Source organism: Trichechus manatus, unplaced genomic scaffold (assembly GCF_000243295.1).
Source record: "Trichechus manatus latirostris isolate Lorelei unplaced genomic scaffold, TriManLat1.0 scaffold00040, whole genome shotgun sequence".
Lineage (NCBI taxonomy): Eukaryota > Metazoa > Chordata > Mammalia > Sirenia > Trichechidae > Trichechus > Trichechus manatus.
Genome location: NW_004443976.1, coordinates 10,431,302 through 10,446,847, shown reverse-complemented (window position 1 = coordinate 10,446,847; position 15,546 = coordinate 10,431,302). Strand labels below are relative to the sequence as shown.

Sequence of the window (15,546 nt, the reverse complement as noted above, 5' to 3'; positions counted from 1 at the left end):
TCAGCTCATATTGAGGGCTGGTCAGAGAAAACGCTCACTGTTGTGTCTATTATGGGGATGTTGTCGAGGAGGTTTGCTCATTACCTCACACTGTGTTCCCTTTATGAGGCCCCCCAGGAGAAATTCCTGTCTGATTTTAATACCAAGAACAGTTGTAATTCTCTTGAGCAATAGGTCTTGTTTTTATCTCGTGGACACTGGGAATTGTGTAACTGACATGGTCTCCTTTTCATTTTGGCTGCGGGAAAGCTTAGGGACAAAGTTGTGGCCCACCCACAGGAGGTGAACAGGGCATTCAGGCAGCATTTGAGCTTCCTTCCTGTTCCTACTCTGTCTTCCCTTTGATTTTTATTTCTCCTCTTAGCTTTCATTCCTATTTTGTGGTACAAAATCTAGAACATACAAACAAAAATAAATAAAAATCACCTGTAATCCTACTATCCAGTGATAGCCACTATTAACAAAGCTATCATTTTATACTTTTTTTAAAATAAAAATGAGATTATACTGTGCATAGTGTTTTTTTTGGGGGCATAAAATCAAACCAAACCAAACCAGTTCCTGTCAGTTCCAACTCGTAGCGATCCTGTGGGACAGAGTGGAACTGCTGCATAGGGTTTCCAAGGCTGTAATCTTTAGAGAAGCTGACTGCCACATCTTTCTCCCGAGGAGCAGCTGGTGGTTTGAACTGCTGACCTTTTGGTTAGCAGCTGAGCACTTTAACCACTGCACCACCAGGGCTGCTTTCAGGGCATTAAAAAAAAAAACAAAGCAAACCCGTTGCCGTTGAGTCGATTCTGACTCATAGCAACCCTATAGGACAGAATAGAACTGCCCCAGAGGGTTTCCAAGGAGTGACTGGTGGATTCAAACTGCTGACCTCTTGGTTAGCAGCCTGAGCTCTTATCCATTATGCCACCAGGATTTCCTTTCGGTGCATAGTGTTATGCAATTTACTTTTTTGTTTTATGTCATGAACATCTTTCCATGTAATAAAATATTCTTCTTTAACATAATTTAAATTTTTTTATAGCTCTAGTAATTCAATACTAATAACAATTCAATGGTAATAACTAACATTAACATTTATATATCCACTCTCTATGTGCCTGGCTTTATGCATATTTACATATGCATATGTGTGAAAATAAAACCAGTTGCTGTTGAGTTGATTACAACTCATTTGTCTCAGAGTAGAATTGTGCTCCATAGGGTTTTCAGTGGCTGAGGCTGATTTTTTGGAAGAAGATTGCCGGGCCTTTCTTCTGACGCATCTCTGGGTAGGCTGGAACCTCCAACCTTTTGGTTAGCAGCCAGGTGCCTTACCCATTTGCACCACCCAGGGACCCATATATACATACATATATGTTATAGAATATAATATATACACATATATATTATGTAACTGTGATATTCATATGTGTTGACTCATTTGATGCTCACAGCCTTATGAGGTAGATATTATTGTCCCCCTTTTACAGATGAGGAAACCAACGCACAGAAAAATTAATAGACTTGCCAAGGTCACACAGCAGAACCAGAATTTGAACCCAGCCCCTCTGGCTCCAAAGTGTGTCTTCTTAACTGCTATGCTGACTTTCAGTATACTATTATCTACCTAACAGTGCATGGTAGTTAAACATTTCCTTTCGCTTCACTTCTAATTTATGTCACTTTGCCATATTTTAAGTACACGTGTAAGTCACCTGAAATCCTCTCTTCCCCAAGGCAAGGCATATATAAACAGTGTAGAGAGTGGTAAATGGCACAAGAAGGGCAAAGTTAAAGCACTACTCCAGCCGAGAGGATGAATCCAGGTTGCTCTGCAATGGAACGGATTTATTTCTTTGTGCAATGCTGGAAGTGTGACTTGGGTGGTGTCTCTCAGGGAGGCTGGGGAAGGCGTTCTTCCAAAGAGACTGAGCTGAGCCAGATGAGTCCCGAAGCCCCTTCCAAAGCGTAGATTCTCTGAGTTTATGAAAATACCAATAAGACAAAATGAAGCACTTAATGGAGATAATGCAGCAAACTAGCTGAAGGGCCAGAACCAGCACCTGGGGCTTTCAATCCAAGTCTATTACTAGCTCAGGCATCTAAAAGTAACAAAGCAACAGAAACTTCAGTTCCAAACTCTCAGCCCAGCGTGTTCTTTCCCAAAGCTCTTTGGCGGCTCCAGCAAGATAGCCAAAGAATGCTGTCACTGTCCTCAGCCCTTTTGTTAAGCTGGCAGAGAACCAGGCCAGAGAGAAGCTGATGCCCCACGAGACTATAAACTGGGTGGGATTCTCCATCTGACAAATGTGGCCTAGTGGGAGGATTTAATGTTTACTAGCTGGGAGATCTTGGGCCAGTTTCTTCACCTCCCGAGACTTCAGTTTCTCCATCTGCAAAATGGAGTTAATGCCTACTCTTTGCAATGCTGTTGTGGGGATCCCATGAGGTAGTGTAGCACACGGGAGATAGAGGAAGATCATAAACCTGCGTCCGGGGATCTGGGCAGAGCTGGGCTGCCTCCAGTCTGAGTCCCCAGAGCAGTATGGGAGGGGCGCTGGCCAGTGCCCAGGTGCCCTTGGCTTCTTACCACTTCAGCCCCCTGCCCACCACAGCTCCCGTGGCGCTAAGTCGCGTTCTAGATAGACAGGCCACCCTCACGGTGACAACTGGAGGATGGAAAGCAGCTACTTCTCGCCAGACCCCAGGGTCTTGGGCAGGAGTGGCGAGCAGGCAGCGGCCACCTCCTCCTCCTCGCCGATCCTGGGCTGCCTGCCCGCAGGGGCAGGGCCCTGTACGCGGTGCCACAGGGGCCACCAGGCTGTGTTAGAGGAAGGCCCGACCTCACCGCGGCAAAAACAAACAAACAAAAACCACAAATGTGTTTGGCTGGGACCCGGAGGCAGAAAACCGTCCCCTCCCCCAGCCTGCACGCTCCCCGTGCGGGGGCCCGCGGAAAGCTGCAGAGATCTCCAGCAGCAGGGCCGAGGCGAGGTTGACAGTCCCGGCCGACTACCCCTCGCCCCCCGCTGGGGTGCGCGCGGGGCCCAGCCCCCTCTCCCGGGCTTTCCCGGGCGCTCGTCTCGCTTTCTCTTTGTCTGTGCTTCTCTTTCTCGTGCTCCCCGGTTCCCACCCGCTCGCGTCCTCGCTCTCTCGCCGCGCCCCCTCTCCCTCTCTTCTAGTCCTGAGCCGGTTCCCTTAACTTTCTTCTTTCCCGGGGTTAAAACTTTGCTCTCGAGCGGGCTGCTGCTCGCCGACGTTATTGGCCAGCGCCCCGCCCGGTGCCCCGCCCCCGTCCCCCGCCCCCGTCCCCCGCCCCCGCGCTCCCCTCCGCCCCCCATTCTCAGAGCAAGTGGTGGCGGCGGCGGCGGCGGCAGCGGCTGCGGCGCCTTCGGTGGCGTGCGTGCGTGTGTGAGTGCGCGCCAGCAAGCGGGACTGTGTGTGCGCCCCGGGCGCGGGCAGGGCAGGACTCCGACCTCGGCGGCAGCGGCGGAGCCAGGCGTCTGCGGCGTCACTAGGACGAGAGCGGCGGCGGCGGCCGGGGCTGGGGCAGTGGCGGCCGCGCCGGGCATGGAGCTGGCAAGCCCGCGCTGAGGCAGGACGCGCCTGGAGCAGCGAGCGAGAGGCTCTCCGCCGTCCGGCGCGCGGACTCCTGGCTGGGGCCAGACAAACTTTTCTTTCTCTTTTGCCCTCTCCAGAGGTAAAGTCCCAAACGCAGACTCTCCGGCGGGGACGCCATCTGGGGGAGCCGAGAGGGAGCCCCCTGCTACGGGAGGAAAGGGCGCGGACCCGTGCTGGTTTGGGGCACCCGAGCTCTCCTGCGTCTGGGACTTGGGGTGCGAGGCGGGCTGGCTGGAGACGGGCAGACGGGCGCGGGGATGCCCCTCGGGCGGCGTGGAGGCGGCGGTAGCTGGGAAGCCGAGCGTTCGTCAGGGGCCCCGGCTCACCGCTCCGCTGGGAGGAAGGGGCGCGGGTGGTACGGGCTCAGGAACACCCGGACTCACTTGCCCGCGGGACTCTGGGGAGCGAGGCGGGCAGTCGGCCGCGGGCTCCGTGCTGGGGAAGCCGGGGGTTCGCCCGCGCCTCCGCTCACCGCCCCGGCAGGGGTGGAGGGCGCAGGGCGGGCTGGCTGAGCGCAGCTCCCCTCTCTCCGCAGGCGCCTTCAGCGGCGGGCGGACCGATTTCTCGGCGCGGCGGGGCCGGGGCAAGCTGGACGCAGGACGATGCGCGCAGTGTGGGAGGCGCTGGCGGCGCTAGCGGCGGTGGCGTGCCTGGTGGGTGCGGTGCGCGGCGGGCCCGGGCTTAGTATGTTCGCGGGCCAGGCTGCGCAGCCCGACCCTTGCTCGGACGAGAACGGCCACCCGCGCCGCTGCATCCCGGACTTCGTGAACGCGGCCTTCGGCAAGGACGTGCGCGTGTCCAGCACCTGCGGCCGGCCCCCGGCGCGCTACTGTGTGGTGAGCGAGCGCGGCGAGGAGCGGCTGCGCTCATGCCACCTCTGCAACGCGTCAGACCCCAAGAAGGCGCACCCGCCCGCTTTCCTCACCGACCTCAACAATCCGCACAACCTGACGTGCTGGCAGTCCGAGAACTACCTGCAGTTCCCGCACAACGTCACGCTCACGTTGTCGCTCGGCAAGAAGTTCGAGGTGACCTACGTGAGCCTGCAGTTTTGCTCGCCGCGGCCCGAGTCCATGGCCATCTACAAGTCCATGGACTACGGGCGCACGTGGGTGCCCTTCCAGTTCTACTCCACGCAGTGCCGCAGGATGTACAACCGGCCGCATCGCGCGCCCATCACCAAGCAGAACGAGCAGGAGGCCGTGTGCACAGACTCGCACACGGACATGCGCCCGCTCTCGGGCGGCCTCATCGCCTTCAGCACGCTGGACGGGCGCCCCTCGGCGCACGACTTCGACAACTCGCCCGTGCTGCAGGACTGGGTCACGGCCACGGACATCCGCGTGGCCTTCAGTCGCCTTCACACCTTCGGCGACGAGAACGAGGACGACTCGGAGCTGGCGCGCGACTCCTACTTCTACGCGGTGTCCGACCTGCAGGTGGGCGGCCGCTGCAAGTGCAACGGCCACGCGGCCCGCTGCGTGCGCGACCGCGACGACAGCCTGGTGTGCGACTGCAGGCACAACACAGCCGGCCCTGAGTGCGACCGCTGCAAACCCTTCCACTACGACCGGCCCTGGCAGCGAGCCACGGCCCGCGAGGCCAACGAGTGCGTGGGTGAGTGGGGCTCCGGGGCGGGAACGCGGGCGGCGGCTCCTGGGCCTCGCAGCCGGGGGTCCCCGGGAGCTCGGGCGGTGGCCACGCTGGGTGATCGCCAGCCGCTTGGACGTCGTGGGAGCCGTGGAATGCGCGTTGGGGATACCCTGGACCTGGGAGGGCTCAGAGCGAGTCCTCTCGACTCGAGTGGCGCCCGCTGTGAACTCCCTGGGTTTGCTCCTCTTGCGCACCGCTGAGTTAAGAAACAGGAGAAATGCTGTCTGGCGGGGGGGATTTTGCAGAAAATTTGCCTACAGGTTCCCCTGAGTCCCTGATCCAAATGCAGACACTCATTGCCTTCCCCTAGGTTTGGCCGGACCCTGGGATCCACTCCTGCGCCCACCCCCCTTTCCTGGGGCTGCAGCTGGGCGCGCGGTTGGGGACCCCGGCCTCGTTCCCGGGAAGTTCCAGCTCCACAACCACAAATCCCTTGGGAAATGGCAAAGAACTATTAGTAGTTTGGGGCCAGTTCGGTACCATACGAATATCACTTACCCGCCCTCAATTTGTCTTTTATGCTTTGAAAAAAATTTTTTTTTTCCTTTCAAACAGCGTGTGTGTGTTAGCAGAAGAAGAGTGATGTGATTTCAATTAATTACTATCTACACATTACAAAGGAGAGGCCCGTAATTATTTTAAACTAATTCAATCCTGGTCCAAAAAAGCACACCACATTTTTTTGTTAGCTTCAGGGTTTGGTGAAATTAAACAGCTTTGAATTAACTAAGGGCCCAGCTTCTCCCTTTTAATGGGGTTTCAATTCCTGAAAGAGAAATCTGACAAAACTGAGCACTGGTGAATACTGTTGGGTCAAAAACGAAGCTAAAAAAAGGGTAAATTCTACTTTGCTGCTGTAGAAATTCTCAGATGTCAGTTTCTCCTCTGCAAAAAAAAAAAAAAAAAAACAAAAAAACAAGTGTGTGTGTGGGGGTAGTACATACAATTTTTTGGCATGAGGTGTAAACTTCCAACCCCCAACATTTTAATTTAATGAAAATTACTTACCCAGCAAAAATAAGGTGGAGGGGAGGGGGCAGTAGTACATAAAAATTTTCAGTGTGAGATGTAAACTTCGAAACCTCGTTTATTTATTTTTTCTATTATTGCACAGGGTTTGTTCATTTTTACAAAAGTAGAGTAACTGTGACAGCGACCCTTTTATTTTAATGAAAATGACTTAGTCTGTTCCTACAGCATTTGGCGTGCATTGTTTGTGAACGTGTAGATTTTTCTACCCCTCCCCAAACAGTCAATGTCACTCTCTGAGGCACATTGCAGAGTTAGCTGGTCCCCACAAACACACATTTTCAGGTCTGGTTCTGATTAATTGTGTCATGTTGTTGTCGAATAGTTTGTGCCTCATGACTGTGGATGCAGAGTTTTGAGCAGGCGAATGGAAAACATGTCTTGGAGGGCTGGGTCCGCGCAGAGGCCCAGCCAGGCCGGCCTTGTCTGCAGCCGGCTTTACCTCCTGTTGTACCGCCCGGCCTCCATTTTTGCACTCACTGTGTCCCGCGTTTGCAGACCTGATTGTTCTTTGCCCTCCTTCGAGGGACAGAACTGGTGCGAGTTTGAAGAGACTTTTCAGTATTCCACAGAGGGGTGGTAGTTACGCCCCAACTTAGTGGTCTTCGAGAATAAAATCCCTTTGATCTGCTCAATTCCCTCAGAAATGTTGGTTTTTCCCATCTCTTCTCTTTTTTCTCCGCCTTCCTCTTTTCTTTTCTTTCTTTTGTGTGGGGGAGAAATCCTTTATTGACATTTAAAGAGCGTCCCAGGGCTTTGCTATCAGTTTTAGTTTGTATGTGCATATGAAAGATGACTGTGTATTGTCACCAGCAGGATCTAATTGGACAAAGTCAAGTGAATACGTTGAAGCAAATGAATATGATACTGTAGTAAAATTTGACTTGAGGATTCATCTTAGCTGTTGATATTGTTCAGATTCACCACCTACCCCATCTCCCCATGTCACTGTGCTTGTGGAGCTCTAAACTGTGCTTGTTATAATGATGGTCACCCACTTGAAGTCAATCCCTGTAGTTCAGGATTTTTGTCTTTGTGACCGAAGCGCTAAGTATGTACACAAATTGGATTGACCGTTTTGGTCAAATTGAGCAATCACCATATTAACTAATGTAATTAGTAATCGTTCTTGTTCAAAAAGATTAATTAGGCCAAATAACCACGTAATCTACATGACAAACGTTTGGTGAACAGTATTTTCTAGGTTTTACTGAAGTGATGTTAATTCTCAGTAGTTAAAGTGTCTTCACATCCTGCCAATTATTCAGTCATCTCATAAAAGCAAAGCCAATTCAGCTCTGTTAAAGTTATTTATAGTTTTCTTTTTGAATAGATGCTCTGATACCTTGTAGATTTAGCTGGGAACATCAGGTTGAAGTTCCCATAAAGTCTTAATTGAAGTCTTAGTGATTTTTCCATCATTCTGCAAAAGAGAAAGCCAGCGAGGACGATTTCGAAGTGATTTACAATTAAAGGTTGGCTTTTTATGAAAAGGCCCTGTAGTAGGGCTATGTGAATGAATTAGTATTTAACAGGTGTTCCGAGACACTAAAGGGCACTGTGCTAGCAAAAAGCATTAATAAATCCTTCAAACGCTAACTTTCGTACTATCATCGACTCAGATTTTTTCTCCCCAACATAATCCCATCTTGCGAATTTCATATAAAGTCAAGCTACCTGGAGTATTTACAACTCAGGCAAAAGTACAGAAGTACATTTTTTTCATTCTAAAAATCTGTCTTGATAAAAATGAAGCATTATCACTGTGCCATTCTGCCTTTACCTTTATAAAGTCATGGTATGTGATTTATAATGCACTCATGTGACATCTTTTCCTAGGGTAAGCCCCCCCGCAAAAAGAAACCCTGAAACTTTAAAACACATTGATATTAAGGGACCAAATGGTTCTTCAACAGAGAGCTGAAGTACTTTCAGATTATTAAGAAATATACAATACACGTACCGTAGAAGTTTTCTTCGGTCCAGCTTTCTTTTCAGTGGTGTTTCAAGCTTGCGCTCTCTATGGACTAAACGTGTACTTTTGTAAAGCTCAATTTTATTTTAAATGCAATTTTGGATTTCTTCCGGAAAAGGGGAAGGAAAAAAAAACCCTCAAAACAATATGAAAGACAAGACTATGTATAACGTTACAGCCTCGACAGCTCTCAGTAGAATAACTAAATACTTTCTTCCTCCCATATGTATCAGCAGTGTTCACATGCCTCTATTCACATGTGCACTCATATTCATTGTGTAAAGAATCATCCATGCATGGTGGGGGGGGGCGTGTGTACATTCAAGGGAAAATGCATGAACAGTTTTTAACCACCTGGGCTGCTAGGCCCTTTTTTCCCCTTCCTTTCTTTCAAAAGAGCATCTGAAGACCATATTGTGTTTCATAAATTATTGACATCAGTTTTAATCAGTGTCCCCCTGACGTTGGAGCTGTGTTAGTATTTAGTGCCTGACGAAGCATGCTGTTTAATCTTTCTGTGGAGATGTCAGCATGGGCCCCTGCTCCGTTTGTGACAGGGTGAGCTTATGAAAACTCGTTTTGCGACTCACTCTGTGGCTTTGCATTGCCCAGTTGTAACCCAAAACCCACACAAAAGACGTCCCTGCAAGATGAGCACTGTGCTGGGCTGGCCTCCTACGGTTATGGGTACCTGCAACACGATGCTCATGATTGTTTAAACATGGCTTGGGTGTGAGTGGAGGGGGTGGTTCCATGCTGTAAATGGCTCTGGTGCTTGGACCCACTGACCATCCCAGGCAAGAGAGCGAGGTTATATTGAGATGTTGCCGTATGAAATCCAATGCCCTGCTAAAGACCTTTGCAAAATCCAGAAGGCTAAAATTATTTACTGCCTAGTCCAGAGCTTGGCACATAGATGTAGATCAGTGGATGTTTTTAGTAGTGTAATAATTATTATAGTTATCATCGTTATTATGATTAACCTTTGAGGGCTTATTCTTTGCCAAGCACTCTCATTAATTTAATCATCTCATCGTCGTGACTATAGGCACTATTACTGTCCTTTTATTACAGATGAGAAAACCATGGCCTAGAGACGTTAAATGATTTACCCAAAGCCACACAGCCAGTGAGTGGTGGAGCTGGGGCTCCAGCCTGGTGCTTATGCATTGTTCCATTGCATCTTCTATGCTGCTCCCCCATAGAATGGATGGATGGATGGATGGATGGATGGATGGATGGATGGATGGATGGATGGATGGATGGCAGTTACACGTCCATGTGTAGGAGAAAAACTGGAACAACTTGTTATTTTTTGCTGGAGCTAGAGGTGGTTCCCTAGTTGAATGTATTACGTTATATACTATATTATTCATACATGCTTAAATATAATCTTGTAATAAGAAGTCCTTTATCTTAGCCTGAAAACCTGGTGGCATAGTGGTTAAGATCTATGGCTGCTAACCAAAACATCGCCAGTTCGAATCCACCAGGCTCTCCTTGAAACTCTATGAGGCAGTTCTACTCGGTCCTTTAGGGTAGCTATGAGTTGGAATCGACTTGATGGAATTGGGTTTTTTTTTTTTAATCTTAGCCATCAGGCCTAGTGGGAGCAGGGAGTTAAGAATATAAGTGATCCCACCCAGTACCGTCGAGTCAACTCCTACTTGTAGCGACCGTGTAGGACAGAGTAGAACTGCTCCATAGGGTTTCCAAGGCTGTTAATATTTACAGAAGCAGACTGCCACATCATTCTCCCGTGGAGTGGCTGCTGGGTTCGAACTGCCGACCTTTCAGTTAGCAGCCAAGTGCTTTAACCACCGCACCACTAGGACTCCTTGGAATACAAGCGAAGGGGGTTTAAATACTTATCTGTGGGTTCTCAGCCTACACAGGTGTTGCTGATGGCCAAGTCTGTTGGCGTCAGGGCCTGTGATCTCTCTCAAAGGTGGTGAAACAGAGTTCGTAATCAGAAAACCCTCTTTATAAGGCTTTTCCTTTCGCCCTAGTGCTGAGCGTCCCATTGCTTCTCTGGAACATATTGAAGAAGTCTAGGAAGTGGTTAAGAAGTGTCGGTAAAGAGAGTGGTTTGGTGGGGAGTGGCACGTCTTGGTTGCTGGCGTGGAGCTGGTCAGAGCTGTTCACGTGTGTCAGCAGCCTAGGGCTGTCACTCATCTCTTGGGCTGTGTGGCAGCTGGAGGGAGGGTCTCTGCTGGGGTCCTCATTAGCGCCTGGTGGGCAGAAACCTCCCGGCCCTGCCAGCTCTGGACACATGTGTCCAGGTGGCCAAAAGTCCAAGGAGGCTGCTCCCTGCTGTACTCCAGGAAGGGAGGCAGAGTTCAATGGAGCAAACCTGGGCTGGGTCTGTGCATTTCCAGCTCCGCCAAGCTCTCCTGTAGCCCTGCCCAGACTTCTCTCTGATCTCCTCCTGTAGAAAAATGAGATCCTCAGAAAAGTATTTGAGACTTTCTGTCCAGAGTAAATACTGGAAAGGCAGTGGGTTGAAATTCAGATGTTCCCTGGAAGGAATCCCCTCATTTTCTGCTCACAGCTGGTATCGATATTTCCTTCTTGAGATGAGTTGTGCTTTTCATTAAGTAAATTTTTTGTCTTGGGATTAAACCAACATTGTATTCTTAATAGACTTTTATGTTTACACTTCAAAAGTCCACTGGGTTGTTATTCGTGTTATCTTGATGGCTTCTTCGGTGTCTGCTCTGCACGCTGGCTTCACCAAAATAAATGGCTCTCTGGGGTACAGGATTATCAAGCGGCCTTATCTGAGGCTGCACAAGTACAGATATTTTGTGAGGCAGTATTTTTTTTCCTCTCCCTTTCTTAAGTGATAATCATACTGTGGGTTTCTACAGGACCGTTCCTTATGGGGAGCCCCCAGGTCTCAGAGGGCTTTTGAAGCTCTCAGGAGTTAAGCCTGGCAGAATGGCCCACCACACTTTGCCTGTCATCTGGAAAGACTCGGCGTGAGCACTTACTGGCTTCACAGACTCGGAAGGTGGTTTGGTGGCTGGGGAACTGTAGAGTTTAGAATGTCCATCAGAGGTGAGTTTGGCATTCTGGAGATAGACCACAAACCTGTACTTAATGTGCTAGGTGCATTATGTGTGCTTTGTCTCAATTAATCAGATTGCCATGAGGTATGGAAGCTTTCAAAAACAGATGTCAGTGACACCAAAGGGCAGTTTTTACACAAACAGAACAAAGTGTGCGCGTGTCTGCAGGGCACATCTTGGCTTAGTCAGCAACACTATTGCCTACAGAGAGAGCAGGGGGCATCAGCAGTGTATATACGTCAAAGGCTGATCATGTAAATTTGTTGTTGTTGTGAGCTGCCATTGAGTTGGCCCCCACGCAGGGGGGCCCCCCCGTGCACAAAGGAATAAAATGCTGCCTGGTCCTGTGCCGTCCCCGTGATCGGTTACAGATTAGACGGTTGTCATCCATGGGGTTTTTATTGGATGATTTTTGGAAGTAGATCGCCAGGCCTTTCTTCCTAGACCATCTTAGTCTGGAAGCTCCAGTGAAATCTGTTCAGCATCATAGCAGAAAGCAAGCCTCCACTGACAGACAGGCAGTGACTGTGCTGTGGTTGAGTTACATTGGCTGGAATTGAATCTGGGTCTCTGCATGAACCAGCAATGCCTCCATCACATAAGAGCCATGCCCTCTTATAACCAGTTGCAAGGGATGATCGTTTTGAATAGTTCTAGAAATCACCAAACTGCCCGGGGCGAGGGGAGGCAGGGTTGGGAGGAGTCCTCCAGATGCAGAGATACTTGCTTCCATGCTCACCACTGTCATGAGATTTGACTAGTGCAGCACAATGGAGTGAGCTCAATATTGAATTTCTGTACTTTTATTCCAAAAATGTATCCCTATTGTCGACTCAGAATGAGATTTTGATTTGCCTTTAAAAGAGTCTCTCACTGATGTAAACTTCCCCTATGTCAAATACAGAGGCATGCTCTGATTCTTCATCCTTTGCCCTTGGAGATATTGCTCCCTTCCCATCCCCAGCCCTGGGAGGCCTGGGCTAGGTGTGTTCAGCCCTGACCACATGGTTTGGGCTTTTCTATCCCCTGACATGGAGAGGAGACTGGTTGTGGGATGTTTGGATGCGGAATGAGACTGTCTCTCGTCAGAGCCTTTCTCTCCAGACTTGTAGGTAGGCAGCCTCCTACATGATGGACGTCTCCATCAGAAGTACCCTCTGGTGTACAGACTACAAAGGAAGATGTCATCTGAAGGGACAGGTGAACCGATTGTTCAGGCGTGCCGTCAAGGAGTGGAGAGGCGGGCTCTCCCTTTGCTTGTGTTGGGCCATCCCTGAAGCTCCCTGAGCCTTCTGCTGTCAGGATTAGTGTGCTAGCTGCAGTGATATTGAAATGAATTCATGGTGTAGTGCGTTTATGCGTGCAAAGATGATCCAGAAGAAGGAAAGCACTTTGTCTGTAGGTATGGTAGCCAAAACCAAACCAGTTGCTGTCGAGTCGATTCCAACTCATGGTGACCCTATAGGACAGAGTAGAACTGCCCCAGAGGGTTTCCAAGGAGTGGCTGGTGGATTCGAACTGCTCATCTTTCGGTCAGCAGCCGAGCTCTTCACCACTGCGCCACAGGGCTCCACAGACTAAAGAAGCACCTTGTAAATGGACATTTGTGGAGCCTTCACTGTTCAGGAGGCTGTGTTGGGTCAGGGGATGCATAGAAGTGTGAGGTAGATGTCTTCCCCCCAGGTGGAATATATTATAATCGGAAGGTTGTGCATGTGAAAAAGGTGAATACTCGTACTAAACCGTGCACGCGGCAGGCGCTCTGTGGAGTGCGCGGGGCCCACGAGAGGCACTGAGGTTCTCAAGGGAAAAATCAACCGTTTGCCAACTCCTGGCAACATCATGTGTGTCCGAGTAGGGGAGGAGGAACGTATTTGGCTCTTGCACCTCGGAAGGATTGGAGTTTAGTTCACGTCATGTTTTCCTCCTGCACTTGTTCTGTTGTGGTGTTTTGTTTTCTTCAATGCTAAGAGTTGGCCAGACCTTGGTTCCCTGAAAAAGGCAGTCTTCCCGGGAATATGGGCTCTGAAGTTCCTGTGCAGGTCCTCTGAGCTGGCCGAGTTCCAGGACGGCCTTGGTGTTTGAGACAAAAAGCTCATCACTGCCCTGAAACTCGAAGGAAATTAAATTATGCCCCAGCCTGGGTCAGAGCCCCAGTGCCTGAGGCCTCCTGGGGCTTTTCCCACCCGAGAGGCTGGTCCCTCAACTCAGAATCGCGCCTGTGTGGTATTGAGGGACAAGGACTCTTCACAAGTCTTCCCTTGGCGCCCTGCTCGCATTTGGGCCCGCACAGAAAGTGCCGAACAATAACAGCTCCAATCCCAGCATGAAAAAGGAAACACATTGTGTTTACAGATACAGAATTTGGCGTCTGAAACGTGAAAGTACCTTCGGGTTGGGCGGCCCCAGGGCAGGGCGGTTGAAGACTTCGGCCCCCCTGCCCTCAGCTGTCAGTCCTGCGGCCAACTTGTTTTCCTCTCCCTGAGCCAGACCTCAGAGGTGGGCAGGTAGATCTCAGCCAACTCTTTATTCCCACACCCAGCCCTGTCTCAGACCTGAGGAGAAATCACGGTGAGAAAGTGCTTGGCCTTCTGAGCTGCCACGAGGAAGGAAATTGTTTCCCACTCCAATCCACAGAAACCAGTCCCTTGAAAACCACTTTCTTGGGTCGATTTGCCATCTTGATACCGAGAACTGCCAGGAGGAACGAGTTGGGCCTTCTTCTGAAGGTCTCACCCCAGTTTGTTTGAACCAGGGGCTGGAGCTGTTTTTTTAATTAAAGATGCCTGCAGAAGAATGTGATCCACATGTAAGGGAAGAGCGAGTTCTTATTTTTCCTGACCCATAGAAAGTATTCAGCTCTAAAGACATGCGCAGAGAGCACAGCATTCTATTTAATGACAGATGAGATGCCAACATGTAAGTGTTGGGTGTTACGGTTGAAGAGAACCCGGCTCTAGCTTCACTGTGCCCAGGCTCAAACACCAGCTCCCCAAGCTGTGTCCGCTTGGGCAAGTTACTCAACCTTTGCATGCCTCTGATGCCTTAGTGTCCTGGGAGCCCAAGGCAAGATCACGTTGGTATATTGGGTGGGGTGGAGAGGTCAGGATCCCTTGCACTGTGTCGTGGAGAGGGCTTGGGGCAGGAGAGTGAAAGGAGACCCAGAGGCAGGGTTATAATCCTAGATTTTTGGCTTTTATCAGCACACAGTTCTATCACCCTTACTATTGCCATGCTCTGTTTTGAGTACTTTGTAAATACTACCTCATTTAATCGTCACGACAGCCCGTGGGATGGGTTCTGTTCTTATCATTAAGTAAACTCCTCTATTGAAGTATACACAGAAAAGCACAATTATAATCGTAAATTGACACCACCCATCTGTCGGTTTGTCATACTGTGGTGGCTTGCTTGTTGCTGTGATGCTAGAAGCTATGCCAGCGGTCTTTCAAATACCAGCAAGATCATCCATGGGGGACAGGTTTCAGCAGAGCTTCCAGACTAAGACAGACTAGAAAGAAGGGCTTAGTGATCTCCTTCCAAAAATTAACCAATGAAAACCCTATGGATCACATCAGAATATTGTCCGATATGGTGTTGGAAGATGAGCCCCCTTGGTTGGAAGGCACTCAATATATACAGTGGCTGCAACAATGGATTAGAGCCAATCAATGATCGTGAAGATGGTATAGCACCAGGCAACACTTCCTTCTGCTGACTTGATGGCAGCTAACAGCAACGGTCTTGAATCGGAAGTATACAGTGGGAACAAGCCCCCATTAAGAACATTACCTGCACTCCAGAAGCTGCCCTTGTGTTCCCTTCCAGTCACTCTGGCCCCTTCCCCACCACAGATTGCGTTTGACTATTTTTGAAATCTGTGTAAATGGAATTGTATCTGGCTTCTTTTACTTGACATTACATTTGTGAGATTTATCCATCGGGTCACCATGAGTCGGAATCAACTTGATGGCAACTAACAATAACAAGTAGTAATTTATTAGTTTTCATTGCTTTATCATATTCTATGGTATAAATGTATCACAATTGATTTATCCATTCTGCTTATGAGGGTATTTCGGTTGTTTTCAGGTTTTGGCTGTTAAAAAGAGCACTGCTATGAATTTTATTTTATTTTATCTGTCTAACAGTCATTTACATCGGGTGAAAATATACGCAACAAAACATTCGCTGATTCAGTAGTTT

General features: G+C 49.5%; 1 protein-coding gene across 1 annotated transcript in view; it reads left to right on the top strand.

Moving 5' to 3' along the window:
* Nucleotides 1-15,546, top strand: part of NTN1 (netrin 1) — a 270,775-nt gene that overhangs the window by 16,032 nt on the left and 239,197 nt on the right. The window contains exon 2 of the mRNA XM_004376201.3: nucleotides 4,148-5,229. Within this exon, the coding sequence (XP_004376258.1) occupies nucleotides 4,215-5,229 (1,015 nt within the window). The 5' untranslated portion in view covers nucleotides 4,148-4,214. The remainder of the gene's footprint in view (nucleotides 1-4,147; nucleotides 5,230-15,546) is intronic.